General features: G+C 60.2%; 1 protein-coding gene across 4 annotated transcripts in view; it reads right to left on the bottom strand.

Moving 5' to 3' along the window:
* Positions 1-26,242, bottom strand: part of GSE1 (Gse1 coiled-coil protein) — a 101,618-nt gene that overhangs the window by 51,072 nt on the left and 24,304 nt on the right. For all 4 annotated transcript variants that reach the window (XM_027890546.1, XM_027890563.1, XM_027890555.1 and 1 more), the window contains exon 2: positions 14,832-14,988. In XM_027890546.1, coding sequence (XP_027746347.1) covers positions 14,832-14,988 — 157 coding nt within the window. The remainder of the gene's footprint in view (positions 1-14,831; positions 14,989-26,242) is intronic.

The following is a 26,242-nucleotide window of genomic DNA, read 5'->3' as shown; positions in this document are numbered from 1 at the left end:
AGCGGGGTATCACGTCCGCCGTGCCTCGCGCAGGCGACGGCACGTTCCCCGTCCCTGCCAGACGCCGCTTTAGCACCAGCAGGGATCCAACAGCCTTCCCCGGCAGGCGCGCCACGCTGTTTACCCATCACACATGAAAGGTGCCGAGCTGACAGCTCTGGAGACGGGAGAGAGCTCCCAGAGACACTGATGGGGCCAAGGCTCCAAAGCGCCTTCACCTACTGCCCTAGGAGACCCTGAAGGTCAACCTATAGGTGACCCCAGAAAGGGGCAGCCCCTGGGCTTCTCCTCCCCTGCAGCTTCACCAGCTGCGGCTCTGCACACCCCCACATCTCAGCTGCACCCCCTCCCCCCCCCAGCTTGGGGGCATCCTTTGGGAACAAGGTTGAGGACAGGCTGGGAGAGGGAGGGCTTTCCCAGTCCCCCACGAGGCAGAGGATGCTGCACAGCCCGAGGCCACCAAGCACAATTAGCCCTGAGTCCCCCAGCCATGACGGGGACACCGCCGGGGGGACACACACACCTCCCCGGAAAGCAGAGCCTGAGGGGACCGGAGCATCCTTCCAGAGCTGGCGCGGCGTGAGCCAAGCCCGGGGCTCGTGACCGGCGCGGCCCCGACACATGTTACAATAAATATTCCGCACAGACACCGTTCCATATGTATGATCCGCTGGGGTGATGATTTTTCTACTGATCACTGGAAGTGACAGCTGTGCGGAGAGCAGGAGAAACAAAGGCACCGACTGCTCTCCCCGTTACACTCCGATAGCGACATGATGGTGTGACACGGAGCGGCAGCATCTGGTGGCGCGGGGACCGGCAACCGGGACAGGACGCCTGTTAGCACTGGGCACAAAGGGTGGCCACGGGCGGGGATGGGGACAGGGTGGAAAGGGGGACAAGGTGGAAATAAGGATGGGGTGGCCATGGGGATGGGGTGGGAAATGTGGACAGGGCTGGAAATATGGTGGAAATATGGGGTGGAAATACGGGGATAGGGTGCCCTTAAGGATGGGGTGGCAATGGGATAGTCATGGGCTTGGGGTGACCATGGGGACAGGGAAGTCACAAGGACAAAGTGGACAAAAGGATGGAGTGGCAATGGGGACAGAGTGGCCACAGAGATGGGGTGGCAATAAGGATGGGGTGGTAATGGAGGCAGGGAGGCCAAAAGGATGGGGTGGTGATGGGGTAGTCATGGGACAGGATGGCCATGGGGACAGGGTGGAAATAAGGATGGAGTGGTAATGGTGATGGTGGCAATGGGGAAAGAATGGCGATGGGAATGGGGTGAAAATATGGATGGGTGGCAATAGGGATGGAGTGGCAATGGTGATGGGGTGGAAATAAGCATGGGGTGGCCATGAGGATGGCTCCCATCAGCCTCTTGTGCTGCACACAAGCCCCCAGCCCCTCCATCCTGCCTCCCTGCCCCCAAAGCAGCTGTGGGACGGGGTACCAGGGAGCACCAGGCCATTACAGCACCCAGCCCAGGTATGGTCAATATTTGCATTTGATTTGCAAGTGTTTCCTCCCCACAGATAACGGCAGGGCCACACACGTACAAGAGGGAGAAGCTGCTGGGTTCAGTTAATTATTAGCGAACATGCAAATTCCCCCTCCACGAGATAACAATAAACACCGTGATTTCAGCGAGATAAACAGGGCTTTAAATTTCCAGCAGCCTTTACTGGTGTAAAAATAAGCGTCCCTTATTTATTTAGCTCCTTTGAGAAACCACATCAGTCCCCAAACACAGTCTTTTACTGTCAAGCTACAGTAGAAGCCTTTATAGGCGGCGAAGATCCTGACAGCTACCCCTAGCACAACCATCTTTTATTCATGCTCATAATATAAACTGTATTGCCTCGGAAACAAAAGGATTTAACTCGCTGCTGGCCGGGCGGCAACAGCCGAGCCAAGGTCTCCAGTGAGGGCACGAGGTTGGGATGGCTTTGCTCTGAATGGGGGCAACCCACAGGGACACCACTTCCTCCTAGGGACAGAACTGAGACAGAGCCCTGCTCTGATGCATCAGCACATCCAGGGATAAAATAAGCCAAAATAACAATCCCCCCCAACGTGGAGCCATTAGGCAAAGCCTCCGTGCTCTGCGGCTCCGAATCCCACCCTGCCTGCACAGACGTAGGAAGAGCAGCGGTTACAAGAGTGGTTCGTATTTAATAATGCAATTTATATTCCACTCTCAACATAAACTATTGTAAAGGCACACTAATGTAAAAATACATCTGGCTTGTCAATAGTTTATCTTCTGGATCTGCATCTAAATCCCTGGGCATTCTTGACTTATGGCTGCACCAGTGTCTAATGAATAAAAAGGTGCAAATTATAGGCCTTGCTTTAATGCTCATCATAAAATTAGATGATAGTTGCAAAAGCTGCATTCTCCTGCCCACAGTGCAGCAATGGTAAGCTATAAATAAAGTGTATTTAATGTATCCCAGCGCTGCGCAGAGCCAGGAAACAGTATGTTACTGCACAGCCTTCAATGGATCCGCCACAAGTTCAATGAAGTGATAACTGATCCATCATGTGAATTTATGTTAACTGTCTGCTCGCAAAGTCACGGCCCCAGCACTGTAAATAGCCGACAATCCTTCCAGCCCGGCCTGCCTGCCAATAAACCTGTCACCGGCAGGCTGGGAGCAGCCACCTTAGGACACCGCAGACAAACCATTACATCTTGGGTTTCCTCTTGGTTTCTCCATCCATTTGTCCGTGCAGAGCATCTCTGCCGTGCCTTGGTTTACCCGCAGCCGAGCACCTCCCTCCTCGGGGCTTTCCAACCCCGTGTGATGCTTTTCCACCTCCCTGGAGCTGTCACATCAGGGATGCGGGAAGCCCAGATGGGATCCGGGGGGCTGGCGGGTGCGTGGGTGGGATGGCTCCTGCTCCGGCGACAGGCAAATGCTGAGGGGGGTGGGGACAGGCTGGAAGCAGAGCACCCCCTCGCCAGCTCCTGTGCCGTGCTGGGATGCAGGAGGGTGCATGATGGGATCACTTCACTGTGGGGGACAGAAATGCTACCGGCATCGTGCCTGAAAGGCATCCTCTTCTGGCAGAGATGTGTGTCCCAGGGCTGGCACCTGGGAAGGGGACACCCCTGGGAAGAACATGTCCTTGGGAAGATGTGATCACCAGGAAGGAGACATTCCCAGGAGATGTTCCCTGCAAGCAGATGTCTTTGGGAAGGAGGTGTCCCTGGGAAGATGTCATCCCTTGGAAGGACACATCCCCAGCAAGGACATCCCTGGTAAGGTGCCATCCACAGGGAGGTGTCCCTGGGAAGATGTCCCAGGGAAGGAGACATCCCAGGGCAGAGGATGTCCTTGAGAAGATATGGTCCCCAGGACGGATATGTTCCCTGGAAGATGGCCCCAGGAAGCCGATGTGTTTGGGAAGGAAGTGTGCTCAGGAAGAAGACACCCCTGGAAAGAGATATCCCCAGCAACAAGACATCACTGGGAAGGTGTCATCTGCAGGGAATTGTCCCTAGGAAGACGACGCTTCTGAGAAGATGCCATCTCCTCGATGGAGACATTCCAGTCAAGGATGTCCCTGGAAAATTGTCATCCACAGGGAGGTGTACCTGGAAGGAGACATACCAAGGAAGATGATGTCCCTGTGATACCCAGGAAGGAGATGTGTCTAAGGAGATGTCTCCACAGAGATGCAGTCCCCAGGAAGAAGATGTTCCCAGAAAGATTTCCTCAGGAAGCAGATGTGTTTGGGAAGGAGATGTCCCCATGAAGGATGCCCCAGGGGAGATGTCATCCACAGGGATGTGTCCCTGGGAAGGAGATGTCCAAGGGATGAAGACATCTCTTAGGAAGGAGTCATCCCCTTTGAAGCAGCCCAAACCCATGGAGTCCCAGCAGTAACAGAGAGGGGACACAGTGATCCTTGGGGAGCAAGGTGGCACCCAGGAGGACACGGGGGACACGGAGCCCACAGGAAGCCGCATTCGCCATCACCCAGTTCTCATTAACGCAGTGCTGAGCGGCCCCTAATAATAGCAACAGTAAATTCTCCTACCCAATTCGGGTCCATTTCTATAAATAATGTAGAATCTTTTTATTTACTGACAGGTTGTAAAAGTATCAGTGAGAATAATGTGAAATCAGGCGCTGCTGAATAATTCATGGCAGCAGCTCCGCTCTCCCCCATCCCTGCGCTCCCCTGGCCCCGCCGTTTACACGACAGCACCTTGCACCCGGGTTTATCTCATAAAAACCAGGACTAACGACCTGGCACTAATTCTTTATCAACCAGGACTTTTACAGCGAGGGGAGGAGGGAGGAAATAGAAAGAAATAAAAATAACCCTGGGTGCACCCTATAAAAAATGCATGGGCCTGTGTGCTCACCTCCGCACGGAGCCAGTGATCCCTGGCACCTCCCATCCGCAATTCCCTCCAGTTCCCACAGTCTCTCCAAAGATTAGTATTAATTAGCAGCACCCACAGCTCCACACTGGCATCTTGAGGCAGTGAGCGCAGCAAGGGTGGGATGATCCCGATGGGACATGGGGACACCAGGAGGACCCATAGGGACGACTGCAGGACCCATAGGGACGACTGCAGGACCCATAGGGACACCAGCAGGACCCACAGGGATGATGACAGGACCCATAGAGACACTGGCAGGGCCTATGGGGACAACGGCAGGACCCATAGGGACACTGTCAGGACCTATGGCGACACTGTCGGGAGCCATGAGGACACTGGCAGGACCCACAGGGATGATCAGCGGACCCATGGGAACACTGACAGGACTCATGGGGATGATGGCAGAACCCACAGGGACACCAGCAAGTCCCATAGGGATGATGGCAGGACCCATAAGAATGGTGGTAGAGCCCATGGGAATACTGGCAGGATGCCCTCTATCCCCATGCCACCCCCAGGGATGCCAGCCTGGGGCAGCAGACCCCTGCAGGGGGCAGATGGGTTAAATTTGGGCAGAAAAACCTGATCACTGGGGCAACTGATGCCTATAACAACCTGATCCAGTGTCTCTCATCCCTCCTGCCACTGCCGAGGGCGATGGGGACAGCAGGGACCCCCCCTGCAGCCGCCCCCATCCCCTCCCCAGAACAATACCTACCCGCCGCTGTTTTGATGTGCGGCACAAAGCCGGGAGAGCTTTCCATGTAACATGATAAAAGCAAGTCCCCAGCCAGCACAATTATTTGATAATTCTCCCTTAACACCCATCAAATTAAAGCAATGTCCAAGGGCTGCCTGAAGTGGCACTGATAGGTATTAAACTTTAATGAGATTTAATGGCACTGCCCTACTTTTTAAGCGCTCGGGCCTACATTTATGAACATTTAATTTCCCGGGCCCTGACCTCTTTTTTTTTTTCCTCCCCTTGCCCACAGCCCCCCCTGCCCACCCGCCGGCACAGCTGGATTCTGTTAGCGCTGGCGGCCGCCCCGACCCGGGATGCTCGGGATGCTCGGCCAGCCCTGAGCCGATGGAAATCTCCAGGCGCTGCGGGGTGAGATGTTGACTCTAGCAGGGAGCTGAGACTGAGCAGGGAGGGGGAGCCCAGGGAAAGGCGGGGTGGTGGTGGGGGGGTGCAGATGTGATTCACCGGCAGCAAACGCAGCCAAATTTGTGGAATGACTTAATTAATTTGCTCCCTGGATGACATGACACCACGGGTCGGACTAGTTGGAGGGCCCTCATCCTGCTACTCCACTGCATTGGGGTTTGCAATGGGTTTCTTTAAGCACCCCTGAAAAGTAGGCAGCTCCCCCACTACCAACTCACCATGCTGGGGCAAATTTGAAGGGGTCAGACCCCTCAGCACCCCCAGGAAAGACCACAGCCCACTGTTCCAGTTTATTGCTGCCCTCTAGTGTGTAGGGGACAGGCCAGACCCTGCTGTCACTTGTCCCCCTCCCCACATGTCCTCTGGGCCACTTGGTCAACCAGGCTGCTGCATCTCAAGTGGGGATGGCTGCTGAGATGCTCAGAGCCCAGACTTCTTGGGTGTTGGAGAGCATCACCCCAGCCCCCCAGCCTGGAGCCCTGTCAGCTCCCCAAAACCCCACAAGATGGGCACTGACTGGCACCAGTGACACCAGACATCACCTCCTGCCCCACAGCATGGCAAGGCCCAGTTGGATGGGGCTTGGAGCAACCTGGTCTAGTGGAAAGTGTCTATGGCAGGGGAACTGAAATGAGATGAGCTTTAAGGTCCCTTCCAACCCAAACTATTCCATGATTCTATGATCCTGGTGGAATAGAGGATACAGCATTTTCCTACACCAGGATGCTGGAAGGGTTGGGGTACCCTGGTTGGCAGCAGTAAGCTTCAAAAAGAGGAGCTGCTGGCATGAGTGCCCACCCATAGAATGAGGGTTAGGGAAACTGAGGCACACACAAGTGCAACACTGGGAATATCCCTGTCCCACTTCCCCAGCACCCGCCCCAACTGCAGGGAGCCCAGCAGCAGGAATGCAAAGGCAGGGCAATAAAAGGGAGCGTTATCAAGCCCCAGCAGAGCCGACAGCTCAGGGAGGAGAGCAGGAGGGAGGGAAAGGAACAGAAAGGAAAGAAAAAACCCCACCCTTAACCCCGAGATCACTTATCATTCAGGCTGCATCACGCATCTAGAAAGTGCAGACACAAAAATGTAATGTCATAACATTCGCAGTTCAATAACCTTTGCTTCACGAGACGGCTTGAACTGTCAGAGGAGCTGGAAGGTAAATATTTCAGCGCCCAGGCACTGAATGCAAAGGCGTGGGGAGGGGGTCGGCCTCGGCTTCCCCGGCTCGCCTCGACACGTTCAAATATCCCCCGCCGTAAATCCCGGTCGGCGCTGGGGAAAGGCCGTGGCGCGGATAAAATACGAGCAGATATAAAGCCAGACACCTTTATTGTTCGGCAAAGTCTTCCAACAAGTTATGAACCCGCAGCTTGACCCTAACCCATCATCTTGTTATACGGCGGAAACAAAGGCAGAGCCGGGAGCCAGGGCTGGAGCGGGGCAGGATGTGGGTGGGAAGGAGGGAAACCCAGCCTGCCTCCTCCACAGGGGATATTCAGGTGCAACTCCCCCCTGAATGCCCACATTTACCATGCTCTGGGCTTCCTGTCGGAAGCAGACCCCATGTTAGCCCCTTCCAAAGAGCCTTCCTGCCAGGTTCAGAGGTGCAAAATTCCTGTGTCTGGGGTTAACAGGAGCAGGACCCCACAAACACACTGGTAAACCAGGACAGGCCACTGTGCCACACGGGCAGGAAGAAGGAGATTGCACAGCCGGGCAATCAGGCAGGGAACAATGCCTGTGGGGAGTGGCAAACCAGTGAGGGATCCAGAGGGCACTGGGGGAGCAAAGAGAACCCCCAATGGGGAAAATCCCCCCAACAGCACTGGGAGGGTGCTGGCATCAGGGCTACGCGTCCAAAGGGCTGCCTGGCACAGCATGGCACAGTGGGAAGTGCCCTGTGCCTCCAACGGGGCTGCAGCAGTGCCCTGGTATCCAAGGGGACTACGTGGCACAGCATGGCAGGCAACAGCAGCTTGCACAGCCCGTGCATGGCACATGTTGCAGGAACCCCCCTGATCCAACTGTGCAGCACAGCTGGGGACAACCACAGACACCTGCCTGCAGCTGGGCTGGCTCTGCCACGGGGCACCCCAAACACTGGGGGCCACCAGCGCCAACACTCCCAGGGGAGCGGGACACCCCGGTGCCGACTTCGCCAGCGCCGCTACATCCCGTACGAGGCGGGGAGGGCGTCGCAGGGGGCACGGCCGCGGCGAGGAACAGTTAAACGGGGCCCCCGCCCGCACGGGGCGTGTGGCAACAGGCACCGTCGCACCCTCCCCGAAACACCTGCTACTGCCGCGCTGGCACGGGGCGAGCGCCCGGGGCGGGTGCAGGAGCGGCGGCGGCGGGGAGCACGCCAGGGCCCGCAGCAAGAAGCGGCATGTCTGCGCTTGGCAGCACAACAGAGAGCAGGTGACAAGCGCGCCGGCGGTCGCTTTATTACAGGAAGCGAGCACGCAAGCATCTGACGCCGCGCTGCCCGGAGAAAAAATAAAACACCCCCCCCCACCACCACCTCTGCCATTAACAATCCCTCCTCGGGCGCAGGAGAGGGGCCCCTGCGTGCTGGGGGTGCCCTGCTGCAAAATAACGCCCCAGTGGCATCACAGCTTGCCAGCCACCGCCCCCCACCCCCCCACGCATCACTCCCAAGGCCAAGCAAATCCCAAGGGAGTAAAATTATGTCTGTGTGTGCACAAACATTTTTCCTCGGCAAACACTCCCCGAGACAACAAAATCAGCCGCCCCTGCGCCGGTTCCCGCGCCGCCCCGCTCCTCTGACCCAGCAATTAGAGGCAGGCATTAATATTTAAATATTGCCAGCTCGGGAGAAGAGAAATCAAATAAAACATGCCAGCGTGCCGCCAGCACATCAAGTCCCGCTCCATCAGCCTCAAACCGTGTGCATGGAGACAGTGGGGGTGCTGTGCCACACCACTGGGGGCACCGGGGTATCAGTGCCACAAGGGGAACCCCCTTTCTGGACCAAGTCAGGGTGAGCAAGGAGGAGGCAAGTAAATGGTGAGCAAGCAGCAGTTATGCTCCTGCCAGCTCAGCGAGGTCCCTTCAAAGGAACCCTTAACCCCATGCTGGCCAGGCTTTGGGGGTACCTGGGGCTCCCCATTCATTCCCAGCCATAAAGCACCCGCTTGCAGGGTCCTATAGGGGGGGACACACATTCAGGCTGTGCCCCCCCCCGCCCCGAGAGTCACCCTCCGGTCCCGCGGGTGCTCAGAGGCGGCGTTGGCCCAGCAAAGAGGATTTACTGCTCAACGCAAGGGGCTTTAGAGGCAATAACTTTCCCTCCTCTTGACTTAAATGGATTTGAAACTTCAAAAAGGATCGAGGGGGCAGGCTGCCAAGCGGCCGCCCCCAGGGGCTGACCCCGCGGGTGCTGGGGGGAGGGTCATGGGGGGGCTGCGAGCCGAGCCAGGGCCAACGGCCGCGGCAGATAAGGGGTTGTGGGGGCCCAGGGGGCCCCACGATAAGGCAGCCGCCGTTAACAGGCGCGGGAGGGCTGCGGCGCTTCCTCCCACCCCGCGGTGCAACCGCCAGCGGGCACCGAGGTGCCAGGGCAGAGGGACAGGGGTGGCCCCATGGCCGGGCAGCTGGGGTAGCCGAGGCACGAGGCACAGCAAGGGCTACTTCAAGGGCAATCCCCCTGGCAGCCTGCCCAGGCAGCCGCTGCCTGCCAAGCTCTATCCCAGTTGCCCCTTCCGGGGGTTCGGCGGGGCTGCCCTGCAGCTCCCGGGACCCCTTGGGGGCACCCAGCACTTGATCATCATGGGCACACGGGGGTCCAGGTCGGGTGTCCCCACTGGGACACGATGGCAGAGGCAGAGGTCATGTGTCCCTACTCACAGTGAGGCCAAACTCCGGGGCTGGCACCAGTGCCAGGGCTCAGGGACAGAGGTGTGACCCATGGCACCGTGCCCCTGATGTGGTGGGGGGAGCACGACTGCCTCCCACATGGCCAGCACACGCACAAACCCCCCAGGAACATCCCACCCCCATGCCTCAACCTCCCACGGGTCAGACACCAGGATGAGGGGCAGCGCCTGGGGGAGAGGGCTGAGAGGCCAGAGGAACAAACAGGAGAGCAAAGATTAAAACTAATGCCCTCTCCTCAAGCTGCCCCCCAGCCTGCAGCCTGTACCAGCCACTGGCATGTCAAGAAGTGATAAACTGTCCTGCGTCCTTCGGCACCCCCCCTGCACCCCCCAGCATCCTGGCCCCCCGCCAAAGCCACCGTCTCCTCCTCTGCAGCTCCCTGCCCTGCAGCCAACACACACACACACACTCGAACTCGCACCCAACCCCCTCCACCACCCAAAAAAGGCTCCGTGCGTCCCACACTCGTGCGTGCACACACGAGCACAGGCACAGCGGGACGTGCATGCACACGCACAGTCGGTGTGCACCCAGCGAGGGGGGTGAGCACACTCAGCACACCCCTCTTGACATCCCTGGGTTGTGCAACACACACACACGTGTGCACAGCCAGCACCCCCCCTCCCCGCCAAGCACACTGACCCCCCCCAGCCCCACAGGAGTCGTTGGCCTTGGCCGGCCAGCCCTGCCGCACCGCCGTCACCGTCACACCCAACACCTCCCCAGCAGGTTACACAAACAGGCTGCCAGGCACACACGCAGCCGGGCGCACGCTCCCCTCGCTCACACCCACAAACCACACGGGCTCACCCCGGTGCTCGCACGCGCACGCGCGCCCTTGCAGGAAGAGGCACTGGCTTCCCGCTGCCTTTTCCCTCCATTAACTCCCTCCACGGATCCTGCTCGTGGCCCAAAGGGCACCCCACGCGGCACCCACCCCAGCTCCATGCCCCCTGCCCTTGCTTGGTGCGGGAGGAGGAGGAGGATGAAGAGAGTGTGGCACTCGCCCTGCTGCTTCAAGCGCTGGCAGTGGGCACCTGGGGACAGATGCCACCAATGGGGCACCTGAATGACAGATGCCACCGACTGGGGACTGGCACCGATGCCACCATGCAAAGCAGTTGCTTGGACTCGGCACAACACAGGGCGCGGGCACTGGCATGGCAAGGGGAGCAAGCAGGCCTCAGGGCGAAGGGCACAGCAGGCAGCACAGGCAGGGCTGGAAGAGCCAGGATGGAGCAGGGCAATAAACACGGTGGCAGGCGAGATGCCAGAGCCGCGGCATCACCCCGATACAGGGTGCGGTGCCCCCGCTCCCCGCGTCAGGCTGCGGGGCTCAATCAGCAGCGCGGTCCCTCCCCAGCTCCAGCAGCCCTGGGTGTCCAGAAACATGGATAGAGAGGAGTGGTGTGGGGGTAAACTGAGGCACGGCCCCACACAGCACCCTGCATGCCCGGATCAGGCAGCCAGGCAAGAAGGGCCAAGGTCAGTGCCACCGGTCATGGCCCCGCACATCCCTGTGCCCTGCCAGCCATGGGAAATGACCCCAAGGGTCTCTGTGCCAATGTGGGGCACAGGGACTGAATGACTTGGACAACACTGGACCCTGAGCCTGCAACACTCAGTGGGTCTCATCCCCCAGCTGGATCCCCAACTCCAGAGCCACCTCCATCTTCCACACTGTGGGATCCCCCAAGGCCAGGGTGACCTCTGGTCTACCACACCACAGGGTGCCTGAAGCTCAGGGTGATCTCTGTCCCCCACATGATGGGGTACCTCAACTCCATGGCAACATCCACCACTCACACAATAGGATCCTACAAGTCAAAGGTGACGTCCATCCCCCCCAGCACGGGGTCCTCAGCCTTAGGGTAACCTCCATCCCCCCAAACAACAATGTCTCCTCAAGCCCAGGGTGACTGCCACCCCCTGTGTCATGGGGTCCCCCAACTCTGGGGTGACCTCAGTCCCCCACAGGATTGGGTCACCCAATGCCAGGGTGATCTCCATCCCCCACATCACAGAGACCCCCAACCCTAGGCAACCTCTGTCCTACACACCACAGGGTCTCTTAACCCAGGGTGACCTTGGTCTCCCATACCATAGGTTCCTCAGGACCCAGGGTGACCTCTGTTTCCTGCACAACAGAGTCCCCTAACTCCAGAGTGACCTCCATCCCCCACACCATGGGTGCCCCCAAACCCAAAGCGACCTCTACCCTTTATACCACGGTGTCACCCAACTCCAGAGTGACCTCCATTCCCCGAACAACAGTGTCCCCGAATCCCCGGGCAACCTTCACCCCTATACCATGGGGTTCCCCAACCCCAGGGTGACCTCCATCCCCCACTCCACGGTCTCTTTCTGGCGCAGGGTGACCTCTGTCCCCCAAACCACAGGGTCCCCAAACCCCAGGGTGACTTCCATCCCCCACACCGGACCCCCCAACAGAGGGCCTGGGGGGGAACCTGCGGGTGGCAGGGTCACACCAAGCCCATCCCACCCCTCCAGCACAACCCCCACCAGTGGGGGGGTCCCCCTTTCCCCCCTTCCCTACGGCGCTGCTGGGGGGGTATCGCGGCGCGGGAGGGGTCACTCACCCGCGGGCCGCGCCGTCCAGCGGGGGCTGCGCTCCTCCATTGGCAGCGGCGGAGGGAGCGGAGCCGAGCCGTGCCGAGCCGAGCCGTGCCGAGCCTTCCCCCGCCGCTTCCTGCTTCCCTCGGCGCCCGCCCGCCGCCCCGGGAGCCGCACGGCTGGAGCGTGACTCACCGGGGGCCGGGCCGGGCAGGGCAGGGCGGCGGGGGCGGGCGCGCCGGGCACGGCGAGCGAGGCACCGGGGGGTCCCCGAACAGGGATGCTGGGCACGGAGAGACATCCCCTTCGGACACTCTCGGGACCACCCCCTCGGGACCACCCCCCAGTGCAGCGGGGATGGGAGATCCCCCGTGGGGAGGGGGGAGCTCGGGGAGGGGGGTTCCCCTCCCTTCTCAGCATCCCAAGAATTAGGGTGATGGAGGGTAACAGCCTTGACCCCAGAGCACAGGTGTCCCCCTCCCAGAATGCAGAGATAAAGGGGGGTAAGAGGTTTGGGGTGGCATCCTGCCCTCTGACCCCCCCACTCCTAAATTGCTTGGAACTCCAAACAGGCTCTGGGACATACCCCGGATCTCAGGGGTACCAGCTCAGCCCATCACCCAGCACTCAGGGTGGTCCTGAGTCCAGACCCTGTGGAAATAAGGGGTGTTCCCACAGCAGCCCCCTCGGTGTGCCCCAATGCCCTGTTCATCTCCTGTCCTGGGTGCAGGAGCAGGGTCAGCACTGTTCCCCTGAGGTGGGGAAGCTGGTGGTCACCCCTGTGCCATCCCACTGTCACCCTGAGAGCTCTGCCTGCACCTGGGCTTGGGGGCACCAGTGACACGAGCAGGGTGGGGCTCAGCCCACTCACACATGGAGGAAGTTGCCCATCATTCAGCAGCCACAGGTCGGCTCCACGAGACAGACAGGCTTGGCTGGCTCGGACAGGCTGGACCCCCACCTTCCCTGGGCAGCAGGGAGGCGTCGGCAAGGAATCTCATCCTGGCACTGCCAGCTGTGAACTGGCATCTCCATGGGAGTAAATGCAGACCACGACAGTAATGCAGCTGTTACGACAGGGACACCCAGCCATTCCCAAACAAACTGCCACACCACTATCACACCCACCCAAAACCCTTCACGGTTCACCTTCACCTCTTCGCCCCCTCCATCCTCCTCCTCTTCCTCCAACAGGCCCCACGCCAGTGCTGCCGCAGCGCCAGTACTGCCTGACACCCCCCCACCAGTCCTCCTCGTGCTTTTCCCCCCCTCTCTGTCTCCCTTTTCCCGTTCTATTTTAAATTTTTATTGCATTCTTTTTAAAGAATACAGAGGAACAAATGCCCTTATCAGCAATTCTCACAAGGTATAAAGAGCCGCTTTTATCTCCTGCCTTTACTAATCTAGAGCGAGCCAATGCCTGTTAATTTTTTAATTTTCCTAGTGAATGCATTTGCGGCTCCGTCAGCATCCATCCGGACACGCACGCAGGATCCCCTCCGCATCCCAGCCCAGTCACCCCGGCACAGGATTGCCACCATGCTGCCAGAGCGGTGGCTCATGGTTTGGCAACCACCAAGGGGTTTTGTGCACCGGGAAGTCCTGTGTGTCACACGAGGCTCACCGGGACACCCTGGGATGTGTCACCACCCCCAAGACATGGTGGTGCTCTCCGACATGCCAGCCCGACTACGCCTGGCCACAGGGAATGCTGACAGAGTAGGTTAGGTCTCCGTCCTTGGCCTAGGGATGCATTCCATGCCAAGCCATCCAACTGTCACTGTCACCCGCCCTGGCCAAGGTCCCTGTGGGGGCACAGGAGAGGTTTGTCCCTGTGTTCCCCCCCCGGAAGGGATGCAGGCTGCCCGCACGCTGGGGTGGGAGCGCGGCAGCCGGCCACAGTGCACAGATGAGATGTGGCAGGCGTGTAACAAGCCATTAGTCACTGTCACCTTTGCCCGGCAGCCACTGGCAGGGTAATAAATCCCGGGCTGACTCCAGCGGGCCCGTTCCAGGCCACAGCTCCCAGCTTGTGTCCACGCCACTGCTGGCTGGGCTGTGAGCAGCTTGTAAATGCATCCCGACCCCCCTGGGGACACAGCACCTTGCAGGATCCCAAACTAGGGCTGAATCACTATGGGGCTGATTGATGGATGACATGGGCCACCACTTTCCTGGGAAGTGGTGGGGTGGGTCACAAACACCCCCACCAAGCAGTCCCCTGGCCCCCAGGCTGTCACCCCTCCAACTCCCTGTCCACCCCAGCTTCCCGCCCGCTGCACCTTGCGGTTCCCAACTCTTCCCAGCCCAACACCAGGAACCGGCATCGGCAGTTGTTACCGGATCAAAGGAGCCTGGCGTGGCACAGCACAGCACGGCACGGCGCGCCCGCCGGGAAGGGCTGGCAAACAAGCTGGTCCAGGGAGGCGGCAGGCGGGAAGCACGCATGATACCTCTCCTAAAAATGCTGCTGCTCCTGACGGACAGGGAGACCAAGTCCCAGGAGCCGTGGCCCATCCCAGCCCCAGGGGCCCCCCCGACTCCCCAGCACATCCAGCCCAACTCCACGGCTCTCCCTGGCGCCCACGGTCTGACTCATGGCCCCAAGGACAGCAGGCAAGGACTGCAGTGCCATGGGGTCACCTTTCTGGTGGGGCTGTGGGTTTTGAATCCCTATCCCAGGCCTCTGGGTGTGTCGCTGTACCCCACAGTGGGACAGGGGACAGCCCTTGGCCATGGCAGCCTTGTACCCCCCTGGTATCACCCAACATCACCTACTTGTGGTTCCAGCGTCCGCACCCTCCACATCCAAAGCCGTCCGCTGGCCGATGTCCGGGGCAGCGCTGCCCGTCCCCGGGCTCTCCCCAGCGCCGACTGCCCTGGGCTCGCCGGCCACAGGCTTGGTGGTGACTGTCTCCAGGGACAAAGAGGACGCCTGGAAGAGAAGGAGGACAGAGACTCAGTGCCTTTCCCTTTCCCGGCCGGAGCACTGCCGTGCGGGGTGGAGGGCACCGCGTGGGGGGGTTTGGGGTGCACAGACACAAGATGCTTTTGTTTTCCTGCCGGCCGGTGCACGTGGCCGGCGCGGGAGCCGCACGCCAGCCCGCGCCGCGGGGCTACAGCTGGATCCGGCCGATGGCTCCCAGCGCAGCCAGACAAGAAAGGCTGGAGGGGGGGTGAGGACATGAATCAAAGCGGCGTCCCCTCGCCCGCCGGCAGCAGCTGGCTGGTTAGGCAGCTCCCGATTACTCAACCGGGCAGTGTTTACTCGAGATCAACAACCCCTCATCGCCTTCCCTGCCAGGCGGGTGAGGAAAATGTGCTGCTGGGATGGGGACAGCATTCTCGCTGCCCTCCTTGGTCCCCCTCCTTGACCCCTGGTGTCCCCGGGCGCTGCTGTGGCCCCAGGTTTGCTGTAGCTGCCACCCTCCCATGTCAGGCGTGTCCAGGCACACAGCTTGGGCTGTCACCACTCCTCTTTAGCTCTAATAAAGCAACATCCAGAGACACCACGCACATCCCAGCACTGCCATGCCACTCTGGGATAGACACATGGATCACTTAGACCAAGATCTGAACAGGTTCCCAGGATGCTGTGCTCACCCCGGGCACGGCAGGGTGAGGGTGACCTCCCTCCTGCCACAGGTGGCATGCATAGGGGACACTGTGCTCTTGATTTTGGGACATTAGGGCCATGGCTGCAGCATGGTGAGGATTTGATGTTGATCCCATTTTTCCTGGGATTACTCCCACAAACGTGGAGAACTGAAGTGCAACGGTTGTTCTGCTGGAAGCCCTCAGACTCGGTGAGCCACGCACACGAGCGGACATATAAATTTACCGTTTGCTTCCTGGAAAGGTTTAATTTATGGAATCCATATGGCAGCGCCGCACAACCGCAAGTGCTTGGCACATCCCGTGAGTCCTCAAGTGCCGCCACGTACCAGCTCCAACTGGCGGAGTGCCACCGGCTGCCCTGGTCATGGCGGGATGCTCTTCTCTTTCCCAATGATTAACAGAAGGTGACTTTCACAGTGGGCAGGGGACAAGCCCAGGGATCAGTCCCCATCCCTGAATGTGTGGGATCTGTGGAGGTGGCAAGGATGTCTCAGGGAGGATGCCGTGCCACCTCTTCTCCTCATGGGGTAACGCCACCGGTAGCAGCAGGCAGCAATCCCCAACCTGTGGGCATGGGAAAGGGCTGAGGTGCACTTTGATACCCGGAGCAACTAATCATTAATTAGCATTAATCACTCCCTGTCATGCGTCACAGCAGCATTGGGCAAGACACGGCTGGGAAGCGCTGGGCCGGGGTTGTGGTGGGGAAGGCGGATTTTAGCGGCTAGGCCAAGATTGGCATTTTCCTTTTTCTCCCTGGGGACCTTCAGCAGCCCCCCAGGCCCCCCCCTACACTCCAATCCACCCACCAGCCCCACAGCAGTGGCAGCCCCCACTCCCTCTATTTTCCTGTCAAGAGATGCTGAGATGCAAAAGCACCGGAGATGGGTCCCACCTGCCCAAGGGGCAGCCAGAATTTGTCTCCCTCTCACCACCCCTGTCCCCTGGGACCCCCCAGGCTCCAGCATGGAGCACCGGCCGCCTCCTTGCTTTAACTTCACCCAGCGCTATCTGTCAGCAAATCATCCCCGGTTACACAGATAAGGAATAATTGATGCAAAGGAGCCATCTGTTTGCGAACACGGAATATCTGCTCAATTAGGAGGGATCTGTCCACCCAGATAAAGCATGGCGGCAGCCCCTTGGAGGGGGGGGGCCTTCCTCCCCATCCACGTCCTCAAAGACTCACCCCCAATTAGGGGTGAGCGGGTTGATTGGGGTGGTAATTTGCTAAGCAGCACCCTGAGGTGCTTGGCAAGAGGCTGGGAGGGAAGGGTGCTCTGCCACCACATGTTGAAATTTGAGGGGAGGGCTGGTAGCTCCCCCGACGTGTCCCCCTGTGGTGATGCTCAGCTTGTCCGGGGTCTGGGAGATGCTTATCCTGCATCTTCCCAGGGATGGAGAGAGGGAACCAGCATCTGTGCCTGCTGAATGGTGCTGAGCTGAGGTCGGCCTGCTCATGACATGCATCAAGAGAGCTTGCAGATGGACAGAAGGACTGAAAAACGACCCTGCAACAGCTCACAGGACATCCATGGCAGGGGTCAGGGACACAGGGCACAGCCCCAGGCAGCATCCAGGTCAGGGGTAGGTGTGCAGTGAGGTGACATCAATGTGACATCGTTATATGATGTTATTAACACAGGAAAACTTGAGCTTGTATGCAGGACTGCAAGCCAAGGGAGATGGGCACAGATAGCAGGGCAGCTCCACAAGTGACAGAACCATAGAGAAAAGGCACCAACCAGAGGTGGCAGGGACAACCCCATGGCATGACACTCCTCAACCCACCCCTGTGTGGCCTCTGTCCCCATCTATCCCGGCGGGTCCTCAGTATGAAGGTCACAGAGAGCTCAAGAGGGGTCAAAACACAGCCAGTGACCTCAAGGAACAGGCACAGAGAGCCACTGACAGACCCCATGTCACCTGTGTTCCCCACCATCAGCATGGTGTCTCCCAGGTCCCCTCAGTTTGGTGTCTCGGGCAGGCAGCCAGGGGACATGATGGCACCAAGGACAGGGAATGGTGTCCTGTCTCTGGTGTCCTCACACCTATCCCTCCCCAACAAGGGCACATTCCTTCTGCTCTTAGCAGACTAAATACCTGCTGGGGCACTCAGCTCTCCCCCCAGCTTCGGGATGGCACTAACGGAGCAGGAAAGCAAAAGGTGAGGGATCCGGCACACAGGAGACCATGCCAAGGCATTTCCTGTGCCTTCAGGACACCCAAAAACGTGGCTTCCCCATTCCACCTCCCCTGTGCCTCGCCTGCTGCCAGGACGGGCTGTAGCGTGCACAGCAGCGACGCCGCCCACGGGAAATGCCTCCCATGGGAACACCCACCGCCCATGGGAATGCCGCGGGCACAGCAAAGCCCCCGCTGCATCACCCCAACCTCCACCCACCCGGGTGGCAGCACCTCGGAAAACCCCCACGCTTCCAGCAGCCAGAGCACCGGGGGTGGATGCAATCCTGGCACTTTCGGCTCTTGGCTGGCATCACCCCAGCAGGGCGGCGGGCACGGAGCCCGGCGAGCACCGGCACAGCTGCACCGGCAGTGGGGTTTGGCACAACCTGTGTGCCAGCTCCAGCAAACGAGCAAGGCATGAGGTGAGGAGGATGCTCCGCACAGAGGGGCTGTATCCTGCACTTCCTGGGATGCAGAGAGCGCCAGCACCTGGCTGTAAGGCTTGGTGGGGGCAAACCCCCGCTATCTCCCATCTTCCCCCAGGCCTGTGAGGCGGCGCTCAGGATAAAAGGTGTTTTTGGAGTGTTGAGGGCTGTGGGAGTGGGCTTCCCCTGGCTCCTTTTGTCAGTGAGGCCCTGGAGACTCCGGCTCCCGCTGGGGCTTTATCATAGTCACGACGGGCACAGCCCCTGCCGTGTGTTTCCCCAGACGGTTCCAGCTGCTCTTCCCTCCAGGAAGCCTTTGCCCTCCTCATCCTCATCCCAGCCGCCTGAAAACACGGTTTTCCCACAAAAGCAGGTTGGGGTCTCCCTGGAGAGCTGGGGTCCCTGCTTGGTGGCACAGCTTGGCCCCAGTGGGCATCCACAGGAGGGGTGGTGGTTGGATCCGCGCATCCCCGCCGTGTTTAAAGTTTCTCATCCGTGTTTGCTGGCGGAAAGTTGGAACCTGCAATTACAGCTGTGCTAACCCCTCATTAAAACGGGGAGGGGGGAGAAAAAATGGGAAAGAAACAAAGGGCTCCAGAGCGAGACACGGTGCCGTTAACCCTTCCCAAGACTGGGATGTGAACCCCCCAGGAAATTAATGGAGCTGGAGGGATGGGTCGCAGGGGTGGCAGGTGACACTGTGTGCTGGGGATCAGCCCATGAGCACCACTGCCCACCCAGATGCCTGCTCTGTGTCCCAGTGCAGCGGTAATGCTGCCTGTGCCGCGGCGCCCGCGTGGGCACGGTTGCGGCTGTGCCGGAGCCGTTTGTCACGGCGGGGCTGCGGTTCCTGCTCGCTCTCCAGCAGCGACACCGTGACGCCTGCTCCAGGAGCCCACACAATATGTTCGCACTCATCTCGCAGCTGCCCCCAGACAGCCCGAGGTGCCGCGCTCTTCCCCGGCGCGGGGGCCGGTGTGTGCCGGCAGAGCCATGACGTGCCGGCGAGCCCAGGCGGGAACCGGCAGGGATGGAAGGGGCTGGAGACTGTGGTCAGGCTGGATGCCACACAGGGAGACAATGCCAGAAACAGCACCGGCATGGGCAAGGGATGAACCAGTGGCCCCCCAGGCCTGAGCACCCTGACCCAGGGGTCAGGCTGTGCCACCAGGCAGGGAAAGGCCTGACCATGACCCCCGTGTCACAGCCCACCCTGCACTGACCAGTGAAGCATCACACTGGGAGTACCTGGAGTGAAGCACATCCCCCTTGGGGACCCCACTCCCAACAAGGGTCTGACCCTGTACCCACTTCAGCACAACCACAGCCATCCCCGCCCCATTCCCCCATCCCTGGGGAGCAGCGGATCCCCGTGTCACCCTCCAGTCCCCCCCGGCGACACCACCTCAGCGCCACGGCCGCAGTGGCTCTGACAGCAGTTAACGAGCTGCAGGCAGCAATTTGGGTTATATATAGCCCCAAAGTGACTGCATCTAATTGCTCCAGCACGCACCGGCCCCGCCGCGGGGTCCGGGTGCCAGGCGCAGGGGAACGGGGTAGGCGGCACGCACTCAGCCCCCTCCCTCGGTTGTCACCCCGTGTGACCCTCCGGGCACCCTGAGGCTGGCGGGGCGTGAGCATCACCCCATCCACACCGGCCCCAGGGAGCTGGGCTGTTCCCAGAGGCTTTGTGCCGGGCCATAAGCGGCTTTGGCTAAAGCCGCCGTCCCAGCCCGTCCCAGCCAGGGACCCTACCTAAGGAGCTTTTGTCCCCTCTCATTAAGGGGTTTCGGCTGGGGGGCCACGGGGTGCAGCACCCAGCACCCCCTCTCCGCAGCCTGCGGGTTCCAGCCAGCTGCCCTGGCAGCCCTGGGAGGGAGGGATGGAGGGAGGGAGGGAGGTGGTCCCTTTGTGGCAGCCCCCATCCCCTCGCAGCAGCTGCCAGGCGAGGCGGCGGGCGCGCAGATGCGGCCGGGGGGGCGGTGTGTGTAGGGGGGTCCCCCGCAGCGGCTCCCCACGCCGGCGGGGCGAGCGGTGGCCCCCGCGTGCAGCCGCCGGCGGGGAGGGGAGCCGGAGCCGAAATTGTTTGCCAGCTTCCTCGAGACGGCACAATGGAGGGCGCGCAGGCGGATCCGGGGTCAGGGGTGAGAGCAGCAATAAGTGGTTTATGCCTTTTGTGAAGAGGCTGAACTGACAGCTCGCTGGATTAACAAAGACGTCCTCTGTTCCCGGGCAGGTCATGTGGAAAGCGCTGCGCCGACCCCTGTCACTTCTTTTTTTTGCAAGAACAGACATTTGTTCGCCAGCGAACAGGGAGGTGATGGAGGGGGAGGCGGGGGGCACGCAGCCGCTCGTTCCTGGCTTTTCCTCGAGCTCCTCTGGGGCTCTGGGCATGGAGATCAGCGGCTGCTCACTGTTTCAACAGCCCTGGCCACGTCGTGTCACCTCCCGTGCCTCAGTTTCCCCAGGCTGTGGGATGAGCCATGGCTGGTGGCAATGCACAAGGCATCAGAGATGTGAAGACCTGATGCTGAGCCCCACATCACCTCACTTCCACTATAAGGGCCCCCCATGCTCCCCCCCCATCACCCCACGGCCAGGTTGGCTGGGCATGATGGGACCTGCTCCCTCCTCAGTGCCGGAGCAATCCCTGTCCCATCATGGGGACACACAGCTCTGGTTTACGTCTGCCAGGCTGGGGAATGTTCCCTCCATCCTGCTTTCAAAGCAGAGAAACTGAGGCAGGGAGGATGTGAGCATCCCTGCCATGCACGAACAGCAGGGTTGGCAGCAGCACTGCCACCCCACGCGCCTGGTCCTGGCCCTGCAGGGAACAATCAGCCTTTTCAAATCTGCACAGATTTCCTCAAGGCTGTGCAGCACAGAACCTTCACCTTCATCATTAGACTCCAGAGTTAACAGTTGAAATAGGGCCATTCACACTGAGACAAACTACCCTGACTGGAGCAGTGACTTCCTGGCCTTGGAAGTCCCTGCAGCTCCCACCTCTGTCTGCCACCACTCTATAGCCCTGGCTCCAGGTCTTCCCATGACCACAGAGCCCCATCCCAGGAGGGGAGGGATGCAGCTTGCTGCCTGCCACCCAAATCCTGCCGAGATCCCGCGGGACATGCTGTGCTCCGCCCAGCCCCTGCTCCATGCCCCACACTCCCCATCCCCATCTCAGGGATACCACAGCTCAGCACAGCACCCAGCTCACCCACCTCCAGCTCCAGAGCTGCAGGGCAGTCTGCAGTGAACGTCCCCTCCTCGCCACCCTAAATACCTGCCCTGGGGAGAGGCAGCTGCCCCAAGGGGTTTTTCACTCTGGAAAATCCCACCCACCCCACAGCGGCTCATGTTTTCGGAATGTTCCCATTCGCAACAATCCCTGCAGCACACTCAGGAGTAAACTGAGGCAGGCAGGAGCACCCAGGCGGGTGCAAGGCTCTGCCGAGCTCACCATGCTGGGCGAGGGGACACGGCTGGGGGTCCCCATCCAGCTCGGGGGGTGGCACATCACAGCAATCTCCAAGGTCCCAGCGAGGGCCACACACCGGCTGGGCAATCGGCTTGCGACGCGGCGGCATTAAAGCCTCAATCCGTGTCCCTCAATCCACCGTGTCCCCCTTTTCCATCCCGCGGGCAGCTTAGCGCCCGTTCCCGGCTCCCGCCTGCCATCTAAAGACGGACTTACCGCCAGGTCTGGCGCTGCGTTAAGCCGCAGATTAAGCGTGAACCATCTGCAAGGGGAAACTTTAATGCAGGATAATACCTGCCGCACACACCGCGCCGTGTCGCCGCGCGCCCCAGGCACACCGGGCAGGTGGGCACAGAGCACCGCAGCGGCATCAGGTCCCGGAGCGTCACCACATCCCTCCGTGGGGATTTGGAGGGCTCTGAACATGCAAGCAATGATGTTCCCATCCTTCTGGATGTCCTCATCCTCTCCCTGCTGTCCCAGCCCCACAGGGACCCACATCTGGAAGCTGCACGCCAGCTCGTCCCCCTCCCCACCAGCCTGTGTCCCCCACTAAGGCAGCCACCTCCAGGCAGGGGACAGCCTGGGTCCAGCCATCGCCCCACCTGGTTAATTACTTGAAGTGATTAAAGTCTCTTCATCAGGGCAGCAGATTAGACCCTGCAGCTGGGAGCTGTCTTCCCCCACATCCCTACTGCCCCAGGGGACAACACAGGGGGTCATGACCTGTCCCCATTTTTAGAAACAAATCCCACTTCTCCAGCCCCACAAAGGTGGCCCAGGTGCCCTCTGCAACCCCAGGTCAGCAAAGTCCCCAGGGGTGCCCAAACCAGCAGCATCACCTGGGGTGCAGTTGAAAGGATATCCCTAACGATGGTGGGGACAGAGATGGGCTGAGTGTCACGCAGCCAGGAGGGACACTCAGCAGGGAGGAGGGATTCTGGGGGGGGCAGTGCACCCTGAAGGTGGGTGGGGGAGGACAAGGCACCCTCCTGCTGACTCAGCACCCTGATAAATTACACAGAATCAGAGGTCCCTGCTCAGGTCAGAGAGGAAAGGAGCTAGGGAGGCTTTCTGCTGCCGAGCCTGCTCCTGCCAGAGAATTTACAGCCAGGATTCACAAGGGGCTGAGTAATTAGCATCGGGATGCTGAATCAGCACCCAGCCATCAGAATCGAAGGGATGGAGCTTGAGGAGCCTGTAGGACTGATAGTGGCCCCCCAGGATGGATAGTGGGTCAATGGGTGATTCAGCAGTGTCTGCCAGTGGGGATTCTTCCCTATGGTTTGGAGCACTCAGGGAAAGATAGCTAGCTCAGCATCCCATCCCAATCTGCTGCTCCAGGACCAGATCCAGCACCTCCACGTGGAGATATCATTTTAGGAACACCCCTGGATGTCTGGTAGAAGCCTCCCATCCTGCTTGCCTAAAGATAAACATTGCTCTGGTCCTCCCTTCACAGCCTGGATGCTGCATCCCAGGATGCTCAAGCCCTGAGATGCGTGAGCATCCACCCAGCTGTGCCCGGGCAGCCCTCTGGCCTTCACGGCTGCCATCAATTTACTGAGGTCGGGAATAGCAGGGCTGGCTCCCCAGCAGATCCAGCCCCTGCTCCACAGCTGATTACAGCCATTTCCCTGCCTGTGCCCCCTCCCCGCTGTCTGCCTCCTGCCTCCATCTGCTGCCTGGTTTTATGAGGGCCATTTCCAAGAGGTCGCTGGAAATAGATTTTTATCACCTCGTGATAAATATCATTTATGGTGACATTACTGCTCTGAGAAGCCATGCAGGGGAGAGGAGGGAGGAGAGGCGGGCAGGCAGACGCCCGCTGACAGCCCCCAGCTCCACAGGGCACCGGCTGGGCCCCTTCTCATCCCTGTCCCGTTCCTGGAGGTTCAGGCAGCGCCAAGCCCCAACACCATCCATCTACGCAGGCGGCATGAACAGAGGGAGCTGCATCATTAGCCCCGCGCGCCATTAAGCACTTAAAAAGCCATAGGCATAAGCCGCGCCATTAGCTGGCAAGCGAGCTGGGAGGAGAGGGATGCACAGAACTGAGCGTGGACCACGGGATGTCACCACCCCAGAGATGCTCTGGGCCCCCCCAGAGCTCCAGTTAGCCCAGGAAGTGGGGGCAGAACAGCCCCCTCCTGCACACAGCTCCAAGGTGGAAATCCAGGTGCTTTCAGAGCTGACACATCACTTCTACAGGGGTGACGCCAATGGGCACCTTTCCAGAGGGACTTTTTGGCAGGGCAGGGAGGACCGGCTCCCTGTTCTTCCCCTCTGAGCCTGCTCTGGAAAGACTCTGCTTTGGGGATGGAGCTGGTGCAGAGACCTGGGAGAAAAAAGCCACTGCTGAGCTGAGAACTGCAAACTCATGACAGCTGTGACCCCGGGTGTTGCAACCCTGTGCCGAGCTGCTCCAGTGGCCCAGGAGAGCAGGGGTCCTGCCCCGGCTGAGCCCGCAGGCAGGATGGCTGCCAAGCCATGCCCACAGGCAGCTGCCTCTGGAAAAGGGCACGGCAGCAGGCAGGAGGCCAAGGCCAATCCGCTCTCCGTGCCAGCCCCGCCACACACAGCGCTGGGCACCGGCCACCCCTGGGGGGAACAATTGCCCGCTTCACCAGCGCCGAGGTGGGGGGGTGTCACCTGCAGGGACAGAGCCACAGTCCCCCGGGGTGCCAGAGCTGGGGAGCAGCACAGCAGCAAAACTGCACACCCAGCAAAGAGCAGCCCTCTCCTGAGGGCAGAACACAGCACTGCCAGCCCGTGCCAAGAATCCTGTTTGCTCTCCCCAGTCCTGGCACTGGATCTCTCAGGCAAGCCGCCTCCTGCCCTGCTGCCTCAGTTTCCCCAGCTGGCAGGGTTGGTAGGGCACGGGCACAGGGTGGGCAGCCATGGGGGGGCCCAGCATCATATTTTGGCTCCTTCTTTTGACACGCAGCACAAACCCGCTGTGACACAGAGCTGTGGTTACTCGCCTGGCAAGCGGCCCCGCACTGTGGGGCCGGGAGGGAGGGAGCAGCAGGGCTTTGTATGGGGACAGGCACAGAGAGACAGCAGCAGCGGCCACCTGCCACAAACGACCATGGTGGCACGACCCCTCCTCAGCTCTCCACACCTGGCAGGAAGAAAACAACACCAAAAAGGGCCAGCCCGGTCACCCTGATGGCACAGGGGGCTGCACAGGGACAGCCACAAGCAAAGTCATGAGGTGCTGGTGGAACAGTGTCCACCCTGTCTGCCTCTCTGCAGCAGGGGTGTCACTTCACCAGCAGAGACCCCAGGATGCATGGCACAGCAGGATGCATGTGGAGCCAGCTGCCTCCCATGCCCATGAAAGGAGGTTTGTTCACCTGGCGAGTGGCTTGGTGGCCCCAGGTCCAGCTCCTGCCACCACCTCATGGCTCCTGGCACGAAGGAGCCAGCACGCCCTGGCAGGGCCACCTCACCAGCGGTCAGGGTGACCTTACATGTCACTGCCAGGGCTCTCCAAGCCCAGCGCTTGGCCCAGAACACAGATCCTGTGGCCAAAGCGGGCTGGCGACTTGGCACCCACCCTGCCCACGACTCCCACCATGTGGGAGGGTGGCCGCCCTCCTCCCCGGCAGGGACGGGGCAGCAGCTGCAGGAGGTGCAGACAGATGGACAGACAGTACAAGCACGGACCCCTGCACACTGCCCAAGCCCTGGGGTGGAGGTTTTGGCATTCCCTGCCCACAGCACGACTGACAAAACCCAGGTGGGCAACCCCACAGGGACTCCCAGGGTCCTCCAGCCACCAGCATCCTTCACAGGGGATTAATCACTCACAGGTGGAGCCTTGCACTGCCAGTGGCCAAGTGTCCCAAATCCTTTGCCCCCTCCCAACCACCACTGCCCCCTGGGAGCCAGACCTGAACCCCCCAAGGGTGAGCTGCATGTGCTACAGCCCCTGGCTTGGGATGCCCACCCTGTGCACTCCCCTAGAGCCGCATATGGGCCTGCTTGGGTGCAGAAAAAAACATTTTACTACTTTAAAAAAAAAAAAAAAACATATAACAAACTGGAAGCATAGAAGAAACCTGGCAGCATCTCACAAAGTTTGCAGCAAGTTTCACAGAGTCCCCCAAGTACTCGCTGCAGGTCCAGGTGCCACAGGAGGCCCCCCACCGCACTCCCTACATGTCCCCACACCCACCCACAGCAGGGGCACCCCCCAACCGCCCCCCAACTCAGCAAAGCTAGGGGGTCACACGCAACAAGCAAGGTGAGGGGGGTGTTACAGGGCTGTATCCCTGGGGTTGCACACACCCCACCAATGAGGAACCCCTCAAAGCTGGGGGCAGTGCCCACCCGAGGATGAAGGGGGGGCAGGTGGGGGGTTATGGGGTGGGAATACAGGCAGGGGTTGGGGTACAAGCAGAGGGGATACAGACAGGGATGGGGAAGGTACAGATGGGGGGCACAGGGGTACAGCCAGGGGGTGGGGTAGA

This window comes from Empidonax traillii, unplaced genomic scaffold (genome assembly GCF_003031625.1).
Source record: "Empidonax traillii isolate 1590-97213 ecotype Southwest subspecies unplaced genomic scaffold, ASM303162v1 scaffold13:size3042203, whole genome shotgun sequence".
Taxonomy (NCBI): Eukaryota; Metazoa; Chordata; class Aves; order Passeriformes; family Tyrannidae; genus Empidonax; species Empidonax traillii.
Note: the sequence above shows the minus strand (reverse complement) of the source record. Positions and strands in the feature narration are given on the sequence as shown.